We start from the raw sequence: 23,410 nt of genomic DNA on the forward strand, positions 1-23,410 counted from the left end.
AATGAAATATCTTTTTTTGATTGTTCAGCCAATACTTTGACAGTGTTTTGGGCACAAAAATGCAACCCCTGAAATGCCATCGTAATCTAGTGGTATCTAGTGGTACTGCGGTCACATTCTCTTGAAATTAAGCTGGAACAGGTGACTTTCAACACTTGTCCTAATGCCCTGTTCGATCTGTATCCCCTATGACCAGCACACTGAGTGCTCATTAAAGCCCTAAGGTTTGTGCTACATGCATTGAAAGACCACAGAGTCGCCTGCGGCCACTATTTTTGCTCTTCATGCCAAAGTCATTGCTCAGAAGCATTGTTAGTTTATTGCTGTGATGAATAATTTCATTTAATGGCATACTTACGCCATCATTGTCCTCCATCCAAAAAGCCACGACATTGCATTTTTTGTGGTGGGTCACAGATTATTTTTGGAGACTTATGCACTACTTGTTAAACAGGGCGACGGATGAAACTCACACACGACACAATGCAATACAATATAACCAACTGCCCGTGTGGTAGCAGTGTTCACAGATTATAATGGTATCATATTTGGGCAGTTTGACTTCTTATATAACGGCCTTTTACAGCCCCCAATATATATATATATATATATATATATATATATATATATATATATATATATATATATACACTGGTAGAACATCCGTCTTGCATGCAAAAGGACCGTGGTTCGATTCCCGGTGCCGCGTAATTCTCCACAGGATCAAAAAAAAAAACTCCGCGTGTCAATGTAATTGCATAAACAGTAGAGTTCAGAATCTCACTACAGAATAGATGTTCAGCTCTAACCGAGGATGACAATATTAGTTTGGAAGCAGTGACCAGTAATTTCAGAGATATTATTACTGAGTGCGCTGTAAAAGTAGGCGGTAGGGTTGTTAGAGAGGATACCGGTAAGCTGTCTAAGGAGACGAAGGATTTGATTAAGAAATGCCAAAGTATGAAAGCTTCCAACCCAACAGACCATATAGAACTGGCAGAGATATCAAGGCTAATCAATAAGCGTAAAGTAGCTGAAATAAGGAATGTGAAGAGGAAGAAGTATGTGGGGAACATTTCAGTCAGGGGCATCGTTATCGCTGCGCATGTTGGACCTGACTGTGTTTGCTGTCGCTGTATTTGCCCTTGATCTTCCCAGTCAGAGTACCATCAAATAAACCCCCATCTTACATTTGGTGGAGTGTCGCTGGCTAAAAACATCGATCCTGAAGCTCTGCAGCCGCACTTTTGTGACACTCACGATGCCTGAGGACGTTAGACATGAAGCTGTACAGGCGAGCCCAGCTGTCATCTGTGCCGGCTCCCTTCGCCAGCGGGACCGACGACCATGATGTGGAAGATTGGCTCAGCTCCTACAAACGGGTGAGCCTTTACAACAAGTGGGACGCAAAGCTTAACAACGTCATATTTTATCTTTCCGGCGTGGCTAACCTGTGGTACCGGAACCACAAGGGGAATATTCGAAGTTGGGCCACCTTCAAAACGACGTTCGCAGAAGTGTTTGGCCGTCCGGAAGTCAGAAAACTCCGTGCTGAACAGCGCTTGCATGCGCGGTCGCAGCAAATGGGCGAAAGCTTTACGGGCTGCATACAAGATATCTTTGACTTATGCAAGCGGGTGAACCCCAAATTTGAAATGATCAAAAACATATTGAAAGGCATAGATGACGCTTATCATATGTTGATAGCCTGTGACTTGCGCACCGTTGCCGAAGTCTTCATGCTCTGCCAGAGCTTCGAGGAGCTACGCAAGCAAAGGGCGCTGACTCGTCAGTACCCAAGGCAACTGAAATCGCTTGCTGGACTGATGCCTGCTACCGACAACTCCTCCCTGCTGCAGCAGATAAAAGATTTCGTTTGTGAAGAGGTGGCACGTGAGCTTTCACTTCTCCCTAGCTCACAAGAACAGCCACCGTATTTGACCCCTGCTATCCGTCAAACCATATAAGAGCAGGTTGCTGAGGTAGTCCCGTCCTCCCATCCGCCACTACCTATCACCGCTCCGCTAACTTATGCCGACGTCCCGCGACTTGTTACCGCTCCCGTGACATACGCCGACATCGCCCAAAGACCTGTCGCCGTTCCATCAGCTTATGCCAAAATCGCCGCAAGACCTCAACCGCCTACTTACCCTGCGATGTCAGTGCCTGTACAAGCGCCGGCACCATCATTTCGTCGACCAACTCCATGAGTAAGCAACCCATGGCGCGCAAATGATAACCATCCGATTTGCTACTTTTGCTGACTGCCTGGCCATATTGCCTGCTATTGCCGTCGCTGTTGCTCAGTGCCAGCACCACCTGGCCAAGCTTCCAGGTGCTGGTCTCCGTCATGTGAATACTCCGCATGTGATGAGCAAGCAAGTCGTCCTTTTTTTTCCAAACGCTCCGTCCTCTCGAACCGCCGTTTCCCTTCACCACGACACTCTCCATCTCTCCAAGACGACGTCGCCAGAATAATCAAGAGGAAAACTAGGTGCCGCAGTTCCTGAGGCAAGAACTGCGCCTCCTCCGAACTTTCAAAGACCTCGTCGTTCACCTGCTAACCTTATAAAAGTTTTAGTCTAGGGCATTTCTGCCATGACTCTTATCGATACCGGTGCCACAATTTCAGTAATGGACGCTAATCTTTGTCGCTTAGAAAACTCTTTAAAGAAAGTGAAGACGCCAGTTTCAGGACTCTCTCTGCGCACGGCCACTGCTGAAACACATTATGCTGTTAGCAGCATGTACCGCTTGAGACATGATCCAGGACTCATTGTATACTATCAAGTTTGTCGTGCTGCCCTCTTGCTCACATGTGCTCATTTTAGGATGGGATTTTCTGTTTCGTCACGCTGCTATCATCGATTGTGCTCGCGCTGAAGTGGGGTTCTCGACTTTGCCCGATGCCTTGCCAGACGCTGCTTCGTCGAATTCCTGTGCTAAAGCCCTCGTCGCCGAAGATATCGACCTTCCTCCCTACTCTTATGTGCTTTTTCGTGTCGCTTGTGACTCTATTAGCGATGACACTGTTCTCTTCACACCAGCCCATACTTTCCTGCACTGCAAGTGCCCTCCATTGTCCTACGCTGTGCTCGCTATTTCTGCTGGCCTTTCCATGTTATGGGTCTCTTAACCCATTTAACTCCCTTACTGCTTTGCGCCATAGTGAATGCCTCGGCAGTATCCAGCCAATTGCATCTCTTCTGATCTCTAAGGAACCTGACGACGCACCGCAATCTGCTATGACTGGGCTCAGCCCCCCTTCACCTGCGCCCGCTCCCCCTCTACAGATTTGTTCCTTCGTTCCATCAACGCTGATCTTCCTCCAGCGCAGCGCACACAGCTTTTGAACCTACTACATCACTTTCGTTCCTCCTTCGACTCTCATCAAAGTTTTGGGTCAAACTTCTACAGTCACTCATTGCATCGACACTGGCACTCACGCACCACTACGACAGCGTCTCTATCGTGTGTCTACAACCAAACGCCAGGCTATTGATGAGCAAGTCGACCTAATGTTCCAGAATGGCGTGACTCAGCCCTCAAACTGCCCTTGGGCATCACCTGTTGTCCTCGTAAAAAAGGAAGATGGCTCTATCCGCTTCTGTGTCGAATATCGCCGCCTTAATAAGATTACGTGCAAGGACGTTTACCCTCTCCCGCGCATCGACGACGGTCTCGATTGTTTGTAAGGCACCGAGCTCTTTTCTTCCCTAAATTTATGTTCCGGGTACTGGTAGGTTCCTCTGGAAGCGGCTGATCGCCCCACAACAGCCTTTTTAACTCCCGATGGCTTGTACGAATTTACAGTTATGCCGTTTGGCCTTTGTAATTCTCCTGCTACATTTGGGCAGATGATGGACACCATTTTGGCGGTCTAAAGTGGAAGACATGCCTATGCTACCTCGACGACATTGTCGTCTTTTCTCCCGACTTTGACACACACCTCTACCGTCTGAAGCATGTTTTGACCTGCCTCTCTGATGCCGGACTGCAGCTGAATTTGAAAAAATGTTGTTTTGCCGCCCACCAGCTCACCACTCTCGGCCACATTGTCTCCAAAGAAGGTGTATCTCCAGACCCTGCCAAACTTCGTGCCGTAGCAGCCTTTGCCAAACTGACTTCCATCAAAGATCTACGTAGCTTCCTCGGGCTGGGCTCTTACTTTCGTCTCTTTATTAAAAATTTTGCATCCATCGCTGCTCCTTTGACAGAACTTCTGTCCGGCAGTTCCGACCTTTCGCTGTGGTCGCCAACATGCGAAGATGCCTTCAATGCTTTACGCCGCATCCTCACGGCACTGCCTGTCCTGCGTCACTTCGACCCCACAGCGCCTACCGCGAGGTCCACACAGATGCAAACGGTGTTGGTCTCGGCTCTGTGCTCGCCCAGCGCGAATCAGGCTATAATGAATACATGGTCGCCTATGCTAGCCGTACACTCACGATGGCTGAATCCAATTACTCTGTTACTGAAAAAGAGTGCTTAGCGATTATTTGGGCTCTTACTAAATTGTGCCCTTACCTCTATGGCCGCCCTTTTGAGGTAGTGACGGACCACCATGCGCTTTGCTGGCTTTCCTCACTGAAAGACCCGTCCGGCAGACTGGCAAGATGGGCTCTTCGCCTTTCGGAATATTATGTCCACATTGTTTACTGCTCCGGCTGCAAGCATCACGACGTCGATTCCATTTCCCGCTGCCCCCTTACAGCTGAGGTCACGAGCCTTTCCTCTTCTGATGATCCCCCGCCATCGCTTTACATCAATGACATGCCATCAGCGCAGCGGAAAGATACTTGGATAACTTCTCTCCTTGATTTTATCTCCAATCCTATGGCTGCTTCTCCATCGCGTGCTCTCCACCGCCATGCTTCCCACTTCGCCATTCGTGATAACCTCCTCTGCCGTGCCGCAACTACTGGGCAGATAGCCACAAGTGGTTGCTCGTTATTCCCTGGCAGCTACATTCGCAAATCTGTGAATATTTTCACTCTGACCCACAATCCGGTCACACGGGCGTCTTCAAGACATGCACTCGTCTCCGGCTGCGTTACTGCTGGTGGGGCATGTACACCTTCGTACTCAAGTACGTTTGCTCATGCCTCACCTGTCAACGTCGCAAGCCATCTCCTCAACGTTCTGCTGGAGAGTCGCTGCCGTTACCCTGCCCACCACGCCCTTTCGACCGCGTCGGCATTGATTTGTACGGGCCCTTTCCCTACACTGCAGCCGGCAACCGCTGGATTATCGTAGCCGTTGATCATCTGACGAGGTATGCAGAGACCGCGGCCCTTCCATCTGCTACAGCGTCAGAAGTAGCTTCCTTAATTTTGTAGCGATTTGTTCTTCTCCACGGCGCGCCTCGAGAGCTGCTCAGCGACAGAGGACGTGTTTTCCTGAGTGACGTTGTGAAAGCCTTGCTCACCAAGTGCAACATTATTCATAGAACCACCTCCGCCTATCATCCCCAGACTAATGGCCTCACTGAGCGTTTCAATCGTACCCTTGGCGACATGCTCTCTATGTACGTCGCTTCCAACCACTCAATTTGGGACCTCGTCCTTCCGTATGTCACTTACGCTTACAATACTGCAACACAGTATACTACTGGCTTCTCTCCTTTTTTCTCCTCTACGGCCGTCACCCTTCTACTACAATCGACACCATACTCCCGTATCAGCCTGACATATCCGAGTATACTCCTGCATCCCAAGCCGCCCAGCATGCGGAAGACTGTCGAAAAATTGCCTGCTCATTCACGGCTAGCACCCAGTACCACCATAAATCCAACACTCGACACCGGACTTCTCGTTTGGCGCTCTTGTGTGGCTGTAGATACCTTCCAATGCTCCTGGACTGTCTTCGAAATTTCTTGCTAAATACCATTGCCCATACTGTGTTCTGGAGTGCACTTCTCCGGTTAATTATGTGATGGAACCTCTTACGCTGTCTCATGATCTATGCCGGCACGTACGCGAGATTGTTCACGTCCAGCGCCTCAAACCCTATTACGACCTTGCCGTCTTGCTCACGCAGTAAGTTGCCAGGATGGCTCTTCTTCGTCCCGCGGGTAATTGTGAAGAGGAAAAAGTATGTGGAGAACATTTGAGTCAGTGGCAGTGTTATCGCTGCGCTTGTTAGACTTGACTGCGTTCGCTGTCGCTGTATTTGCCGCTGATCTTCCCAGTTCGAGTACCATGAAATAAACCCCCATCTTACAGGAAGTATAGCATGGAGAAAATTTAGCATGCTGTGAAGAACGGGGGAAGCCTTAAAGCGGTGAAGAAAGAATTGCGCATAGGCAAAAATCAGGTTTATGTGCTAAGGAACAAGGTGGACAATGTCATCACTCATCATTGTCAACGTCATACAGGATAGTAAAAGTAGCTGAGGTGTTCTATACTGATCTGTACAGTAGCCAAAGTAGTCTGGACAATAATGAGATTGGCAGTAGGGAAAAGCAGTCAGACGTTCCGCTAGTAACGAAGGAAGAGGTTAAGAAAGCTTTAGAAACTATGAAAAGGGGGAAATCAGCTGGAGTAGATCAGGCAACTGCAGATTTGTTGGACGGGGCGGGGATATCATGCTAGGAAAACTGGCCACACTGTATACATAGTGCCTGGTGTCATCGACGGTACCGGAACCATGGAAGAATGCAAACATTATCCTCATTCATAAGAAAGGGGATTTTGAGGACTTTAAAAATTACAGACCAATCAGTTTACTATCTGTTACGTATAAGGTATTTACTAAGGTAGTCGCTAATACAATCGCGACAACCTTACACTGCTATCAAGCAAAGGATCAAGCAGGTTTTCGGAAACAGTACTCTACTATTGATCATATCCATACCATGAACCAGGTAATAGAAAAATGCTCGGAATATAGCCAGCCCTTAATAGCATTCATTGATTATGAAAAAGCATTTGACTCAGTTGAAACTTCGGCGGTGATGCAGGCATTGCGAAATCAGGGGGTAGACGAGCCGTATGTGAAAGTGCTGGGAGATATATATAGTGGCTGCACAGCAACCATAGCGCTGCATAAAGAAAGTAACAAAATTCCCATAAAGAAAGGTGTTAGGCAAGCAGACACAATCTCCCCAGTACTATTCACAGCTTGCTTAGAGGAAGTATTTAGAGAGACTTGGAATGGGAGCAGTTAGGGATAAGGGTAGATGGAGAATACCTCACTAATCTGTGATTTCTGATGATATTGTCTTGTTAAGCAACTCGGAGGATGACTGCAAATAATGATTGATGACCTAGACAGGAAAAGCAGAAAGGTAGGCTTGAAAATCAATATGCAGAAGACTAAGGCAATATTCAAAAGCCTCGGGAAGGAACAGCAGTTTACATTAATTAGCGAAATACTGGAAGTAGTAGGCGAATATGTCTACTTAGGACAAGTAGTAACCGCAGATCCGGACCATGATAAGGAAATAATAAGAAGAATAAAATTGGGATGGAGCACATTTGGCAAGCACTTGCAGATTACGACTAGCAGCTTACCGGTATCGCTCAAAAGGAAAGTATACAACAGTTGCATCTTACCTGTACTCACCTATGGGGCTGAAACGTGGAGGCTAATCAAGAGGGTTCTGCTTAAGTTGAGGACAACCCAGAGGGCTATAGAACTAAAAATGGTAGGGGTAACATTAAGAGATAGGAAGCGTGCAGAGTGGATCAGAGAAATAACTCAAGTTACCGACATGCTAATGGAAATTAGACGAAGAAATGGGCATGGGCAGGACATGTAGTGCGAAGAGAGGATAACCGATGGTCGCTTAGGGTAACAAACTGGATTCCAAGGGAAGGAAAGCGTAGCAGGCGGTGGCTGAAAGTTAGGTGGGCGGATAAGGTTAAGAAGTTCGCAGGGGTCAAGTGGATGCAGCTAGCACAGAACCGGGTTAATTGGAGAAATATGGGAGAGGCCTTCGCCCTGCAGTGGGTATAGTCAGGCTGATGATGATGATGATAGAATCAGGACAAACTTAGACTGCAATCAAGCAAGAGATCAAGTAGGTTTTTGGAAAAGGTGCTCTACTGTTGATCATATCCATACCATCATAATTTTATTGTTTAACGCTCTTTATTTCTCCTTCCTTGTGACCAGCGTACTTGTTAGCTTCCTAGTTCTTTTCCTCTCTTGTGAGTCAACGCTTTTTAGGTCTAGGTATTTAAATACTTTAGCTGCCCACCTGTTACTGTCAAACTTTCTCAGGCGTTCCTGATATAATATTTTACTCTGAGCTTACTGTGCTTCAAAAGATGCCCAGCCCGTATATCCCTGTACCGCCTCATTTGTGGTTTTACCGTGGACACCCAGTGCCAATCGTCCGACGGCTCTCTGATTTAGTTCAAATGTCAACTGTATCTCTGTTTTTAGACTCAAAACCGCATTTCTGAAACTAAGCCCGGGCACCATAATTCCTTTCCAAATACCCCTCAGCACCTTATACCTATTGTATCCCTACAATGCCCTATGCTTCATTATCCCGGCATCTCTTCACCCTTTTGCCCTAAGTGATTGCTCATGCTTTTTATTCTATATCAATCCTTCGTTTACCTAGACCCCGAGATATTTATATTCTGCCACTCTGGGTATTTCATGGCCTTGTATTTTAGGACCCTGATCAGTTGAGCTGTTGAAAATCATCAGACCCGACTCTTCGTCTCCGCAATACTAACTAGAGTTTGCAAGTCTTCCTGGCTATCTGCTAACAGCACAATATCGTCTGCATACATTAAACCGGGGAAGCACTGCTCTACGACCTTTCCGCCTAATCTATATGACAGGTTAAAACCTAGATTACTTTCTTGTATCCTCCGTTCCAGGTTTATCATATAAAGCATGAACAGCAGCGGTGATAGAGGACAGCCTTGTCTTAATCCTTTGCATACTTTGACATCTTCCGTACTTCTTATCCCTTCCCACGTAATTTCTACTTTGTTATCCCGGTATATTTCCTGTAGGAACTCTATTATCTCATAACCGATACCTTCTTTTAATATGTTCCACAGGAGTTCCCTGCTTACATTGTCGTACGCCCCGTTTATGTCCAGGAAGGCCAAATACAAAGGTCTATTTTCCACTCTAGATATTTCGATGCATTGGGTAAGCACGAACAGGCTATCATCTAAGCGCCTACCATTTCTAAAGCCGTTCTGAAGTTCTCCGAGTATCTTGTTACTTTCTACCTATGCTTGCACCGTTAATTTCACCGCCTGCATGGCCAACCTGTACATAACACATGTTATGGTAATCGGCCTGTAGGATTTTATGTGCATCCTTTCTCCTTTCCCTTTATAAATCAAGTTCATTTTACTCTGCTGCCAGCTGTCCGGAATTTGCTTATTCGTTATGACTGTTTCCAGAGCTTTTAACGTTTCCTTACTTTTTGGACCAAGTTCATTGATCAGCTTGATCGGAATTCCACCTATTCCTGTAGATGTGTTTTTAGGAATATTGCTTTCTGCCTTTTTCCAGTTTAGATTGGTCAGTTATAAACTGCTTTGAATCCGGCTATCTTATGTTGCTCCCTGATTTGTGGAGATTACCCTATCGTCACTCTTAAATGACTCGGCTATAACGAATGTAATGCAGTTCACAGCGTTGTCTCCCTATAAACAATTTCCCTCATCATGTTGAATCCGTTCCTGCTTTCTTTGATTCTTTTTACCTAACCAGCCTATATGGTTCTAGAATTTTCTTGGTCCGCCTTTAATGGCATCGGGGATTTCAGCCATCGAGCGATCAGTGGACTGCTTTATTTTACTTTGGACGAGGGCCTGTACATCCAGTTTCTTTTGTCGACGATTCCCATTTTTGGTCTGTTTCCTCCTGAGATACCTGTGCTTTTTTTTGCCTCTCGGTGTTGCCTTGAAGCTGCCCGTCGTTCTTCAATGGTTTCCCTGATTTCCTTATTCCACCAGCTTCGTGGCTTCCTCTTTCCATTCCAGCGGTTTGCTACTTTAACCTCCTTAATTTTTGTCCTTATGAGTAGTTCTACCTGATAATAATCCAAATCTTACGTGGGGCGTTTCTCTATTGCTTCTTCTATGCTTGCTGCTATTTGAGCATCATGTAATTTTGTGTTTACTTTTTGTCTAAGTTCCATTTCTGTTTTCATCAAGGGCCCCATCTGCATTCTAATACATTTATGATCGCTTCCTAGACTACACTCCCCTTCTTCGTCTATTTCTATCTTGGCGAGCTTGCTATAAATTCCCTGCGACGTTAGGCAGTAGTCAATGGTCGCCTGCCTGTTCCGGAATTTCCATGTGATTTGTCCCTCACGTATTGTTTCTCTGTTTACAATAACTAGGCTGTGTAGCTTACAGAAATCTAGCATTAGCTTGCCGTTACAATCCGTGTATCCATCCAGATCGTCGATGTGGCCGTTCATGTCCCCCAGTAGAATAATATTGGCCCCGTCTCCAAACTGGCTTATACATCTTCACTGAGACATTTAACGAGATTCTTTTCTTCCCATGCAAAGCGACGGCCACACCACTGGTGGCGGAGTTGAAAGTAAATCCGGGAGCGGAGCCGGCAGCGTCGTCAGCTAGCCGTGTGTTTCTATGCAGCCCTTTTGTCATGACTTCGTTTTCCGGCGACGCTTGGATCGTTGCATAAACAGCATCCGCTGCAAATGCACTGTGACACAAACTATGGGGCATCTCCATCAGTTTTTTTCTTGGGTAAATGTTTGAAAGCTATAAAAAATGTGCTGGATATTCTATTTACTCGTCCCATCTCGGCAAGTAATACGACCTAGAGCATACTGTTCGAATTCACTTCGCGTTAACAAATTTCTTGTCACTCCTGACTCATATTTCAATATGGAAGTATTTCAAATAATATTGGCGCATCATTGTAAATTTTTTGAAGGTCGCTATTATTCGTGTTTAAATACAGGAAAAATAATATATGTTGGTTGCTGAAAAAACCTTTAATAGTACATTTACTTAGTGCAGTGCTGCATATTTTTTATGGCACTTAATTTTTGAAGCCGTTAACAGGTCCTGAGTGCAAAGTAAAGACGGATATGATGAGCATCAGGTACGAAATTTAATGAATTAAGCTCCAGGCATATGGTACATGCATTTAATGGCCTATAAGCGGTGCTTGTTAAGAGCATCTCTGAATAGTTTGTACTTTTACCCAAGCACATAAGCTTTACGAAGCGAAGATTGTAAGCGGTCGCTTTGTTGTGTTTCACCCATTTTCACCTGTGTATGCTATAAAACGTGTCATCGCCACGATCCAATACATCGTTACGGCTCCATTTTACCCATTTTATTTGTCCCCTCGAACAACTAAAAGAAAGCATAAAAAATAAGGGGGAGCCTGTACCAGTTAAATCTCTACCGGGCTTGAAGCCAATAAAAATAAATAAAAGAATGTCTCATATATTGGATCGAGGCGTGTCACCAAAAGCACATATTAAAGAGCTTGCAAAGAGGGCAGATAAAGAAAGAAAAAAGCAGTGGTTATTTTGTTAAAGCAATTGATCAGTCGGTGCAGCACACCCACAGAAAAGAAGGGCTCAAAAATGCAGCTGGTCATTTAGAGCTTATTTGTAGGAGGCACATGGCGGGTGTACGCATTAGTTTCTCCCAGATGGCTGCAGCATCATCAATGGTTTTGACTCTACAAAAAGGCCAACCTTAACTTTATGCTTCAGGCTGCCATAAACACCTCCACGAACATCGCCATTCCTCGCAGCGACGTATGAGCAGCCGCAACTCGTATCCCGGAAATACTTTTGAAAATGACAGCTAGGTGGCTTTCAGTAGCGACCTTATAGGCGGTGCACGGCATGTTTTGTGGCTGTACAGCAATGATAGTTCTGCGTAAAGAAAGCAACAAAATTCCTGTTAAGAACGATGTTAGGCAAAGAGACATAATCTTCCCAGTACTATTCACAGCTTGCTTAGAGGAAGTATTCAGAGACTTGGAATGGGAGCAGTTAGGGATAAGGGTAGATGGAGAACACCTCAGTAATCTGCGATTTGCTGATGACATTGCCTATCTAAGTAACTCAGGAGATGAACTGCAAAGAATGATTGCTGACCTAGACAGGAAAAGTAGAAAGGTAGGCTTGAAAATTATTATGCATAAGATTAAGGTAATGTTCAATACCCTCGGGAAGGAACAGCAGTTTACATTAGGTAGTGAGGCACTGGAAGTAGTAGGCGAATATGTCTACTTAGGACAGGTAGTAAACGCAGATCCGGTCCATGAAAAGGAAATAACAAGAAGAATCAGATTGGGATGGAGCGCATTTGGCAAGCACTCACAGATTATGACTGGCAGCTTACCGATATCACTCAAGAGGAAAGTATACAACAGTTGCATCTTACCTGTACTCACTTACGGGGCTGCAATGTGGAGGCTAACGAAAAGGGTTGTACTTAATTTGAGGACAATGCAGAGGGCTATGGAACGAAAAATGTAGGGGTAAAGTTAAGAGATAGGAAGCGTGCACAGTGGGACAGAGAAATAACTCAAGTTACTGACATTCTAATGTAAATCAAGAAGAAGAAATGGGCATGGGCAGGACATGTAGTACGAAGAGAGCATAACAGATGGTCTCTTAAGGTAACAAACTGTATTTCAAGGGAAGGAAAGCGCAGCATGGGGGCGGCAGAAAGTTAGGTGGGTGGATGAGATTAAGAAGTCTGCAGGGGTCAAGTGGATGCAGCTAGCACAGGACCGGATTAATTGGAGGAATATGGGAGAGGCTTTTGCCCTGCAGTGGGTATAGTCCGGTTGATGATAATTATGATGACAGCTCCTAAGCCATAGCTAAATGGTAGGTGCTCATGTAAAGTCCACTTAGAATTGGCGGATTGACACTTCAGAGCATTCTTTGCAGTTGGGAGAGGAGTTTTTCGTAACCTTTTTAAGATTAGTAGAGAAATATGGCTGAGCAGAATGTTCATTTGGGCAAGTTGGTAGATGTTCGTAATTGTAAAACGGCGCGAACAACGGTACACAAAAACGAGAAAGACACAGAACGAGCGAGAAAGACACGGAACGAGCGCTCGTCCCGCTCGTCCCGTGTCTTTCTCGTTCTTGTGTACTGTTGTTCGCTCTGTATTACAATTTTAAATATGGCTGAGTTTAAGTGCAATCATTTCATAAAATTCCACCAGTCCTTAATAGGCTGTCAGAGAGTGGAAATGCCTTTAACCAGAAGGAAGAGGGAGAGAACAATGACGTGCAATCTTTTTCTTTCTTTCGTATAGTTTGTATCACACCAACGTTTTTTTATTGCACATCAGCTTACTATAAACCTGTTGCTTACCACTTCGTTGTGCTAGGTGAGCAGCACAACAGTGAGAACCTACAGATAGAAAGGGTATCATGCAAAATTCTGGATTTTTACAGGCCTGCTTCCGGCAGCTACCAAAGCAGCGGCGATTGGCGGCTGATGACTTGGTTGAAGCCAAGAAGCTACTGGCCTTTGAGTCGGATGAAGAGGCGATTCAGAACTTCATTGTCAGCACGGGAAAGGTGCTTTGTGTCTCTTTATTTCCTTTTTTTTATCAGCCCTGCTTGTAGGACAGCGCAACTTCTGTGCTCTAATAGTCATACAAGAACTTTTCATCGACTTGCTATGTGGTTTGAACCTTACAGTTGCGGATGGAGCTTTAGTCAAGTTTTCACTACAACGGGGGGGGGGGGGGGGGGGGGGGGAGAGAATTGTATCTCGTTTTCATCAGCATTCTGCACGAGATAATGCACAAAATTTGCTGTTGCAGTCAGGTAGTCTTCGGTTTGATGAAGTTTAAAAAATTTAAACCAAGCCATTTTTCCGTTTATTGGTTTTTTATTTATTTATTTATTTATTTATTTAACAATACTGTTAACCCTCAAGCGAGGGTCCTTACAGGGAGGGTATGAAAACTTCGTAGAAAATAGAATCATTCACAATCACTAAATACATCAGCAGAAGACAGTACATTCGTTCAAGCATCAAATAGCACTTTCAAGCAGATGGTCATCCAGAGATCGCTCAAATTCATGCAGATCATTCTGTTCTACAACACTCATTGGCAAGTCATTCCACATTTCAATTACATGGGGGAAGAAGGAATTTCTGAAAGCTTCACTATGGGCGTAGTACGGCTGAATTATCCGACTATGATTTGTTCGAGGTTTACCAGAGAGGCGACATCTTGGGGTAGGTTTTCTTGTCAAAAAGTATATAGCGGGTAATATAGATGAATTCTATAGCATTAATGAGAGGGTTGCAGGCATCGTAATTAGGCTTAATAAGCGGTATAAACTGAAGGTTGTACAGGCCTATGCACCTACATGTAGTTATGATGACCAGGCAGTTGAAAGCTTCTATGAAGATGTAGAATCGGCAATGCGAAAAGTAAAGACGCAGTATACTGTACTAATGGGCGACTTCAATGCCAAGGTAGGGAAAAAACAGGCAGGAGACAAGGCAGTAGGTGACTATGGCATTGGTTCTAGGAATAGCAGGGGGGAGTTACTAGTTGAGTTTGCAGAGCGCAATAACTTACGAATCATGAATACCTTCTTCAGCAAACGGAAGAACCGGAAATGGACATGGAAAAGTCCTAACGGAGAGACTAAAAATGAAATCGACTTCATAATGTGTTCAACCCCCGCCATGGTGCAGGATGTAGAGGTAATCGGGAAAGTTCGATGTAGTGACCATAGGATGGTGAGGTCCCGAATTAGCCTAAATCTGAAGAAGGAATGCAATAGATTAGTAAGAAAGAAACCCATCAACGAATTAGCGGTGAGGGGGAGGGCAGAAGAGTTCAGAATTTCGCTACAGAATAGGTTTTCAGCTCTAACTGAGGATGGCGACATTACCCTAGAGGCAATGAACAATAATTTCAGAGATATCATTACTGAGTGCGCAGTAGAAGTAGGCGGTAGGATAGTTAAAGAGGATACCGGTAAGCTGTCTAAGGAGACGAAAGATTTGATTAAGAAACGGCAGAGTATGAAAGCTTCCAATCCAACAGACCAGATCGAATTGGCCGAGATATCAAAGCTAATCAATAAGCGCAAGGTGGCCGATATAAGGAAGTATAACATGGAGAAAATTGAGCATGCTGTAAAGAACGGGGGAAGCCTTAAAGCGGTAAAGAAGAAATTGGGCATAGGCAAAAACCAGATGTATGCGATAAGGGACAAGGCGGGCAACGTCATCACTAATATGGACAAGATAGTCAAAGTAGCCGAGGAGTTCTATACAGATCTCTACAGTAGCCAAAGTAGTCAGGACCGTAGTGAGATTGGCGGTAGGGAAAAACAGTCAGACGTTCCACCAGTGACGAAGGACGAGGTCAAGAAAGCACTAGAAACTATGAAAAGGGGGAAATCAGCTGGAGAGGATCAGATAACTACAGATTTGCTGAAGGACGGGGGGGATATCGTGCTAGAAAAACTGGCCACCCTGTATACGCAGTGCCTGGTGTCATCGACGGTACCGGAAGCATGGAAGAATGCAAACATTATCCTCATTCACAAGAAAGGGGACTCTAAGGACCTTAAAAATTACAGACCAATCAGCTTACTGTCCGTTACGTATAAGATATTTACTAAGGTAATCGCCAATAGAATCAGGACAACCTTAGACTGCAATCAAGCAAAGGATCAAGCAGGGTTTCGGAAACGGTACTCTACTATCGATCATATCCATACCATCAATCAGGTGATAGAAAAATGCTCGGAATATAACCAGCCCTTATACATAGCATTCATTGATTACGAAAAAGCATTTGACTCAGTTGAAACCTCGGCGGTGATGCAGGCATTGCGAAATCAGGGGGTAGACGAGCCGTACGTGAAAGTGCTGGAAGATATATATAGTGGCTGCACAGCAACCATAGTTCTACATAAAGAAAGCAATAAAATTCCCATAAAGAAAGGTGTTAGGCAAGGAGACACAATCTCCCCAGTACTATTCACAGCTTGTTTAGAGGAAGTATTTAGAGACTTGGAATGGGAGCAGTTAGGGATAAGGGTAGATGGAGAATACCTCAGTAACCTGCGATTTGCTGATGACATTGCCTTGCTAAGCAACTCGGGGGATGAACTGCAAGTAATGATTGATGACCTAGACAGAAAAAGTAGAATGGTAGGCTTGAAAATCAATATGCAGAAGACTAAGGTAATGTTCAACAGCCTCGGGAAGGAACAGCAGTTTACATTAGGTAGCGAAATACTGGAAATAGTAGGCGAATATGTCTACTTAGGACAGGTAGTAACCGCAGATCCAGACCATGAAAAGGAAATATCAAGAAGAATAAGATTGGGATGGAGCGCATTTGGCAAGCACTCGCAGATTATGACTAGCAGCTTACCGGTATCGCTCAAGAGGAAAGTGTACAACAGTTGCATCTTGCCTGTACTCACCTATGGGGCTGAAACGTGGAGGCTAACCAAGAGAGTTCTACTTAAGTTGAGGACAACCCAGAGGGCTATGGAACGAAAAATGGTAGGGGTAACATTAAGAGATAGAAAGCGTGCAGAGTGGGTCAGAGAAATAACTCAAGTTAATGACATTCTAATGGAAATTAAGAAGAAGAAATGGACATGGGCAGGACATGTAGTGCGAAGAGAGGATAACCGATGGTCGCTGAGGGTAACAAACTGGATTCCAAGGGAAGGAAAGCGTAGCAGGGGGAGGCAGAAAGTTAGGTGGGCGGATGAGATTAAGAAGTTCGCAGGGGTCAAGTGGATGCAGCTAGCACAGAACCGGGTTAAGTGGAGAAATATGGGAGAGGCCTTCGCCCTGCAGTGGGTATAATCAGGCTGATGATGATGATGATGATGATGATTTGTTCTAGAACTCCGTTTGCCTGGCGCTTGTATATATGTTTCCTTTTGAATGTTTACCTGTCCTTGGAGCATCTGGAATAGTAGCTTTAGGCGATTTTTTTCTCTACGTATTTCTAATGAATCCAGGTTACAGGAAGAAAGCATATCTGTAACTGAGGCTGTCCTTCGATATCGGCAACAAATAAAGCGTACTGCGTACCTCTGAACTCTTTCTAATTGTTTCTTTAAATAATTCTGTTTAGGACTCCATACTACTGACGCATACTCAAGGATTGGTCTCACAAAAGTTTTATATGCAATTAGTCTTACATCTCGTGTAGCATTCTCCAATTTTTTTCTCAAAAAACATAACCTCTGGTGTGCTTTAGAGCACACCTCTTCTATATGTGTGCCCCAATTTAAATTTTGTGTTATTGTCATTCCTAGATACTTAAACTGAGTTACGTTTACCAAACACTTGTCACCAATGAAATATGGGAACGAAAGAACAGATTTCTTCGTTGTAATGTGCATGTACGTTGATTTGGAATAATTTATTTCCATGTTCCATTTTTTGCACCATTCGCTTAATGCCTGTAAAGAGTTGTTAATTCTAAGCTGGTCTTCCGTGTTTCTAACTGTGGAATAAATTAAACAGTCATCTGCGAATAGCTTCAGTCGTACATTCGGTTCCATGACAGCAGAGATATCATTAATATACACCAAAAATAACAACGGTCCCAGAACAGAGCCCTGTGGAACTCCTGAAAGAACTGGTAGTGAGGCGGACACATGACCATCCATTTTGACCACCTGGTTCCGATTTCCTAAGTACGCTTTAATCCATTTTACAATATTCATATTAATTCCAACTCTTTCCAGTTTAAAAACTAATTTATTGTGTGGCACCTTATCAAAAGCTTTGGCAAAATCTACAGCGATTATATCAATTTGCTGCTTCGCATCCATCGTCATTGCCAAATCGTGAATTGTCTCTACAAGTTGTGTAGTGGTGGAAAGGCCTGCTCGGAATCCGTGTTGGTGAGGGTAAAGTAAACAGCTTGTTTCTAGGTAATGAAAGATATGCTTCGCTATAATATGTTCCATAAGTTTACAAGAAATCGATGTAAGAGATATTGGGCGGTAGTTATTTACAAGAGTTCGGTTGCCTCCTTTAAACACCGGGATTACTAGTGCATTGCGCCAATCTTGTGGTACACAATGGGTGTGCAAGGATTTTTGAAAAATAAGTTTAAGGTATCGTGAGGCCCACTCGGCATATCTTCGGAGAAACTGGGTTGGTATGTTGTCTGGTCCATTGGCCTTTTTAACATCCAAATTGAGGAGCTGCTGAAATACGCCCTCCTGCGAAATTATGACGTCATTCATTCGGCTAGGCAACAAGCGTTCTGAACTAAGGTCTATGTCATCTTTGGTTGCGGTGAATACGGACTGGAAAAAATGATTAAACTGATCTACTATATGCTCCTTTTTTATCAGTACCTGATTTTCGTGTTTAATCTCCTGTATTCTCTCCTTCCTATCACTAAAGTATCGAATAACAAACCAGTAGTTTAGCTGTTATAAAGTAAAGATTGGCTACTGCTGCTTACTTCTTTGGCCAAGTGTCATTTTTACTATTGCATGCACTGAATGCCATTCAAGAGGCACTAATTCTGTGCACTGAATTTTATGTATCGCAAGGCATATTTCTTGGACATGGTTGACCTGTGGCTAGGCTTCTGGGAGGGCTAGTTTTGTGAAATTGGGACGAGGTGCATGAGCCCTGTCAGTGATTCTGACCTGTGCGTCCTCTACCTCTGTGCACATGATGATGCATTAGGAGGCTCTGCTGGATGCATTCAGTTTGGCAGGTCTACACAAAGCATCTGCTCTGTTAAGATCACCAACTTTTGTATTGCTTAGTGCAGAGATTCAGTATAACTGTGATATATGGATAATACAAATTATTGGCTGTATTAAACTCTTCTTAAATGTTTTTAACAAGTTTGGGAAATTCCAACTCTATCTGTTGAACTCAGTGTGCAGTGAAACAGATATAGAGTGCTGCAAAATTGTTCTATACATATTTGTCTTTGAAACCATGCAAGATGCTTCAGTGAAGTCTGTGCCGGTGAGTTGTATAGCCAGGTAGACAGAGTCTACCTTATAAGCATTGTAACTAAAATCCACAATCAATTTCTTTTTTTTTTTTTTTTTAATATGTGATATCAAAAATTTTAAGGCTTCAACTTGTAAGGTGAGGCATTTTCTTTAATGTTCCGTTTTGGCGATTTGGCTTGAGATATTGAATGTTGAAATTGAAGTTCAAAAATAAAAACTGCAACTGAAAGCTCATTGATGTGGCTTTCATGCTTTGTACATGTATAAAATGATGATTTTTGCATTTTTTGGGCACCAAATACACATGCTGTTTGTTAAGAAGTTAATAGGATTTTGGTGAGACTACCACCCAAAGTGACAAGACTTTAGGAATCTGCAATGCATCAAAGCCAACTGAGCAAGCTTTAAGATGCATATTTTTGACTTCTGATATTCCAAGGCACAATGCCGAATAGGAAAATTTTAAAAGCTGATTTGTCCTGCATGTTTGCAGTCTTCCATTTCACAATATAATATTGTGCCTTAAAGTCAAAAATAAATAATTCAGTTGGGAAATTTTATTGAATTATTCACCTAATCTTTGAGCTCTGTAATGTATATAATGTCTGCCTTGCCATACAATCCACCTAAAACAGACCTCACTACCATATCTTTCCCTAATTTTGGAGGACAAATTTGTATTAAGTAATATAAAACACCCTGTATATTGAACTTCCCAGCACCAAGCATTCACAGGCAGAAGGCTTTGTCACGGTACACATGTGACTGGTGGTCGAATGACGAGCATATGTATGAAGGTTTGCGCTTTATAGCGTTCATGTCTCACATTCCCCACGAGTGCTGCAGAAGATACAGTGGCATGGATGGTTATTAACCTGGCTGTCAGCATGTGTGCATACCTCTCGAACCTATCGACAGCATCCCGGCCCTCATTGTGACAGATCTGTGTTGTTCTGCTTCTTTTGTCTGTAAAATAAAGAAGAGGTGCAGTCTAATACAGTAGTTTATGTTCTTGCTGATTATGTAGGTTCAGAACTGTTGCATGTGAGGAATTGCAGCATCATACCGCTGTGTCAACATCGTTGTTGTCATTGTTGATGTTACTCTATTAGGGTGGTAGATGTAATAGCTCTTGGTGATCTACATTGTCAATAACACACAGTTTTGGTACCCATGCTTTTCCATATTTTACTGCCTGATGTTTTACTGGCTTTTTAAATTGTTCTAGGGATCTAAAACATTGAAAAATTTAAGGCTTGTGGCTGTTAGGCATTTGATAGTCTTGCATTCTATTGACTTTGCTTTGAGCTATTGAACAGCAAAAGTCATCCTGCGGACATGAATGCTGACGTCTGTTGACAGGTTTGCACTTTATAGGTGGGAAAGGCGGGAGCTTTACATTATATCTTTTAGAACTTATGATCGCAGTAGTTATTGCTTGCTTTGTGGGCTGTTGCAGTGACAACCAAACTGAACATTAATTCAAATTCATACTTATGTCAACTCATTTTACTGTTTAGTCATTTGCTTGGATATGTTCAATGTATACATTTCTTTCCTGTTGTCTTATGAAAGGCTTGTTCAGTGATGGCTATTGTACTTAAAAGAAAAAAAAAAATTAGAAGTGAGTTCATGTTGTCTCTTCAGTCAACTGTTGCCTCACTGTTGGGGACAAATATAAGCAATTTGTTTAGCTAACTTATTGCTTGTGCACGCTCAGCCTTCACTAAGGGGGCATTCAATAGTGGGCTTTTAACAGACATCATATTTGGCTAATTGTACCTATAATATTCTGGTACTCTTCCTTCGACTGCGATTAATAATCCTGCTTTGCATGCAGATGATACTACTGCGGGATCTTCGCAACATGGACTTGTCTAGCAGCTCCCAGCCAGCACAACTCACGCAGTGTAAAGAGGAAGCCAACCAGCAGCAAGGTAGTGGCTGTGCCCTGGATGCCTTAGTGCTTGAAGTCCAGGCTGCAGGTGGGGCCCTTGATGTTCTTGCCACCGAAGACAACGCCTTAGTGGGTGTGTTCTATCAGGACCAGTTCATGCAGGAAGCCTTCCGAAGCTACCCAGAGGTGTGTCATGCATATGAGCTATTTAATGGGATTTGGAATGTAAAAGTCTAAGTTTGTCTTTATGGGGTTATATACTTAAACTAAGGGTGGCCATACTCCCTACTGGGGAATGTGGTCATTTCATATCCAGTAGAAGAAATGATGCCAGCAAGGTGGCATGAGAGGTTGCTGTCAGATGCCTGTAGAGCTGTGCATTGAAGGCAAAGCACCAGGGAGATGATTAACAAAATTGATGATTGGCTGACAGTTCGTGTTCAATTACTGTTACACAGAGGCTGCTAGAAAATATGGCCTGTGTCTCTAATAAGCCGTAGCATGCTTATCTCTTAACTTTTGCATCTATATACTGCATACCCTGTAATAAGCCCACCAAATGCAATTAACGAAGAATCAGTACAGTGATTTTGGCATTTATATCTTGCGGACAGATTTGGTGTCATTTTCATCGTTCTGTTACATTCTTATAGCTTCAAACTAGAGCTGTAGGAATAGCAAAGTTATGTGTGCAAAGTGAATTCGAATATTAAAAGCTCAATGCAAATCGAATGAAATATTTTTTTAACACTGGCAAGTTGAATTACAGATGAAATCTGCCAATCTTAGCCACAAAAAGTAAATTTATTAGAGGTGTACAAATAACAAACCTTTGAGTAAAAACTGAATTGGAATAACGAAAATTGGTTGCAAGAATACTTTCAAATAATTTCCAAAATTACTACAGATGTGGAAAATAAAGAAAAATAAAGGGCTAAAAAAGGTAGAGATATTGCGATCTTTTGTTTGTTTTCACTCATCATCACTATAATTTAAGGAAAATAAAACCGCAGCAGGCACAGGACGGAGGGTGGAGAAAACACAGGGTGGTACTGGCAACTGAAAAATTTATTGAAAAAAACAAGGGCTTTTAAAGACAGATGGCACATGCGATCTTACAATCAGATAAAGTGAAATGAAACATGAAAACCAAACATGACCTTCGGCAAAACTTAAAAAAGACAACATTCAGCACGTGGAAGTTGATAAAAGGGTGATAACAAAATAGGATCTGTAAAAGAAGAAGTCATTACTAAAGAATCTGAACAATCGACAACAGCACATTAATGAAAAGACAAAAATCTCCACACTAGATGAGCATGAAACGAAACCAAAACAAAAGGTTCCAAAAAATTTAAAAGACCGACAGCCACTGGAGAAAGGGATGCATAAAAACAAAAAAGAGAAAAACAACCACACAAGAGGCCACATGACAAGGAAATTAGTTCTTTTTGGAGGAGAGCGACAGAAGGTGAGGTAACGCAATCATCTGGATGCGAACGCAGGATGGCAACCACTTCTACAATCTCTCTTTCAAGTTGTCCCTTCCTTCTTCCTATAATCTCAGTCTGGCTGAGCTGTGGGCAACAGCCCCGACAACTGCGGCAGTGAATCGCAAATTTGAACCCCCTGCCTCCCCCAAGGAACACGCATGTCCTCGTAAACTATCATTTAAGCACCTACCGGTTTTTCCAATATAAACACGCCCACAACTGAGGGGAATCTTATAAACAACCCCTTTCGCACATGCAAAACTCTTGTTTACTTCTAGGTGTTTTATGCCACACGTGCCTGATCTGGAAACACTCTTTCCCACCAATCGGTTTCACCCGATTGCAAGCCTCATGTTGGACCCCAACCACCTGAATGCTGTGAGGAACTGCAGAGGCACAAAAATGAAGTTGCAGTGTTTAACTGCCAGTTTAAATCAGCTAGAAATTCATAATGAGCAGGTTCGGGAATTACACTTTTATAATGTGAACTATGCACGGGTAGTCTAAATAGTGAAAGTTTGGTGCAAATAGAATCAATTAGCAAATACTATTTTAAAACTTAGAAATTCTGAATAATCATCGCTACTTTAAAATAGGATGATAAAGAACATGGCACAAGCATCTGCCGTCTAAGCCATGCATGAAACCACATGAAACATAGCATTGTGCTTAGGGGTCTTGCAACATAATTTCAGTGCATTCTTTTGCTTCTTTGTTGCAATTGTTGAGTTATGGCGATATTGCTACCACCAGTTGTTACATGCATATTTCGGTATTTAATATTTTAATTTCCTCGAGAGTCAAAATCACGGTATTGACGGTGTCGGCACATAGTGGTGGTTCTTTGCAACTGATATGATGTCAGCTGGTGAGCATTTGACGATTGAATAAATAGCAAATGCACTGCAAAGCATGTGACACAAAAAGCAAGAGGCACTGGTTACTGCTTTTCATCAGACTATCACCTATACACATGGACAGCAACCTGTGGCTATGTAGCCAAAGTTAAGCAGGAAAGAATTGAACAGCCTCGTCAGTCACTCCTTGCTATTGTAACAGAGAAAGGGGCGGTCAC

At 43.4% G+C, this 23,410-nt stretch overlaps 1 protein-coding gene across 1 annotated transcript in view; it reads left to right on the top strand.

The window, feature by feature from the left end:
- The window catches only part of LOC146202747 (uncharacterized), a 53,588-nt gene that overhangs the window by 14,047 nt on the left and 16,131 nt on the right, over positions 1–23,410 (top strand). Inside the window, exons 4-5 of the mRNA XM_084588301.1 lie at positions 13,402–13,527; positions 20,786–21,028. Of these exons, the coding sequence (XP_084444427.1) occupies positions 13,402–13,527; positions 20,786–21,028 (369 nt within the window). The remainder of the gene's footprint in view (positions 1–13,401; positions 13,528–20,785; positions 21,029–23,410) is intronic.

This window comes from Amblyomma maculatum, chromosome 1 (assembly GCF_055883805.1).
Source record: "Amblyomma maculatum isolate TAMU_Amacu chromosome 1, ASM5588380v1, whole genome shotgun sequence".
NCBI classification, from domain to species: Eukaryota; Metazoa; Arthropoda; class Arachnida; order Ixodida; family Ixodidae; genus Amblyomma; species Amblyomma maculatum.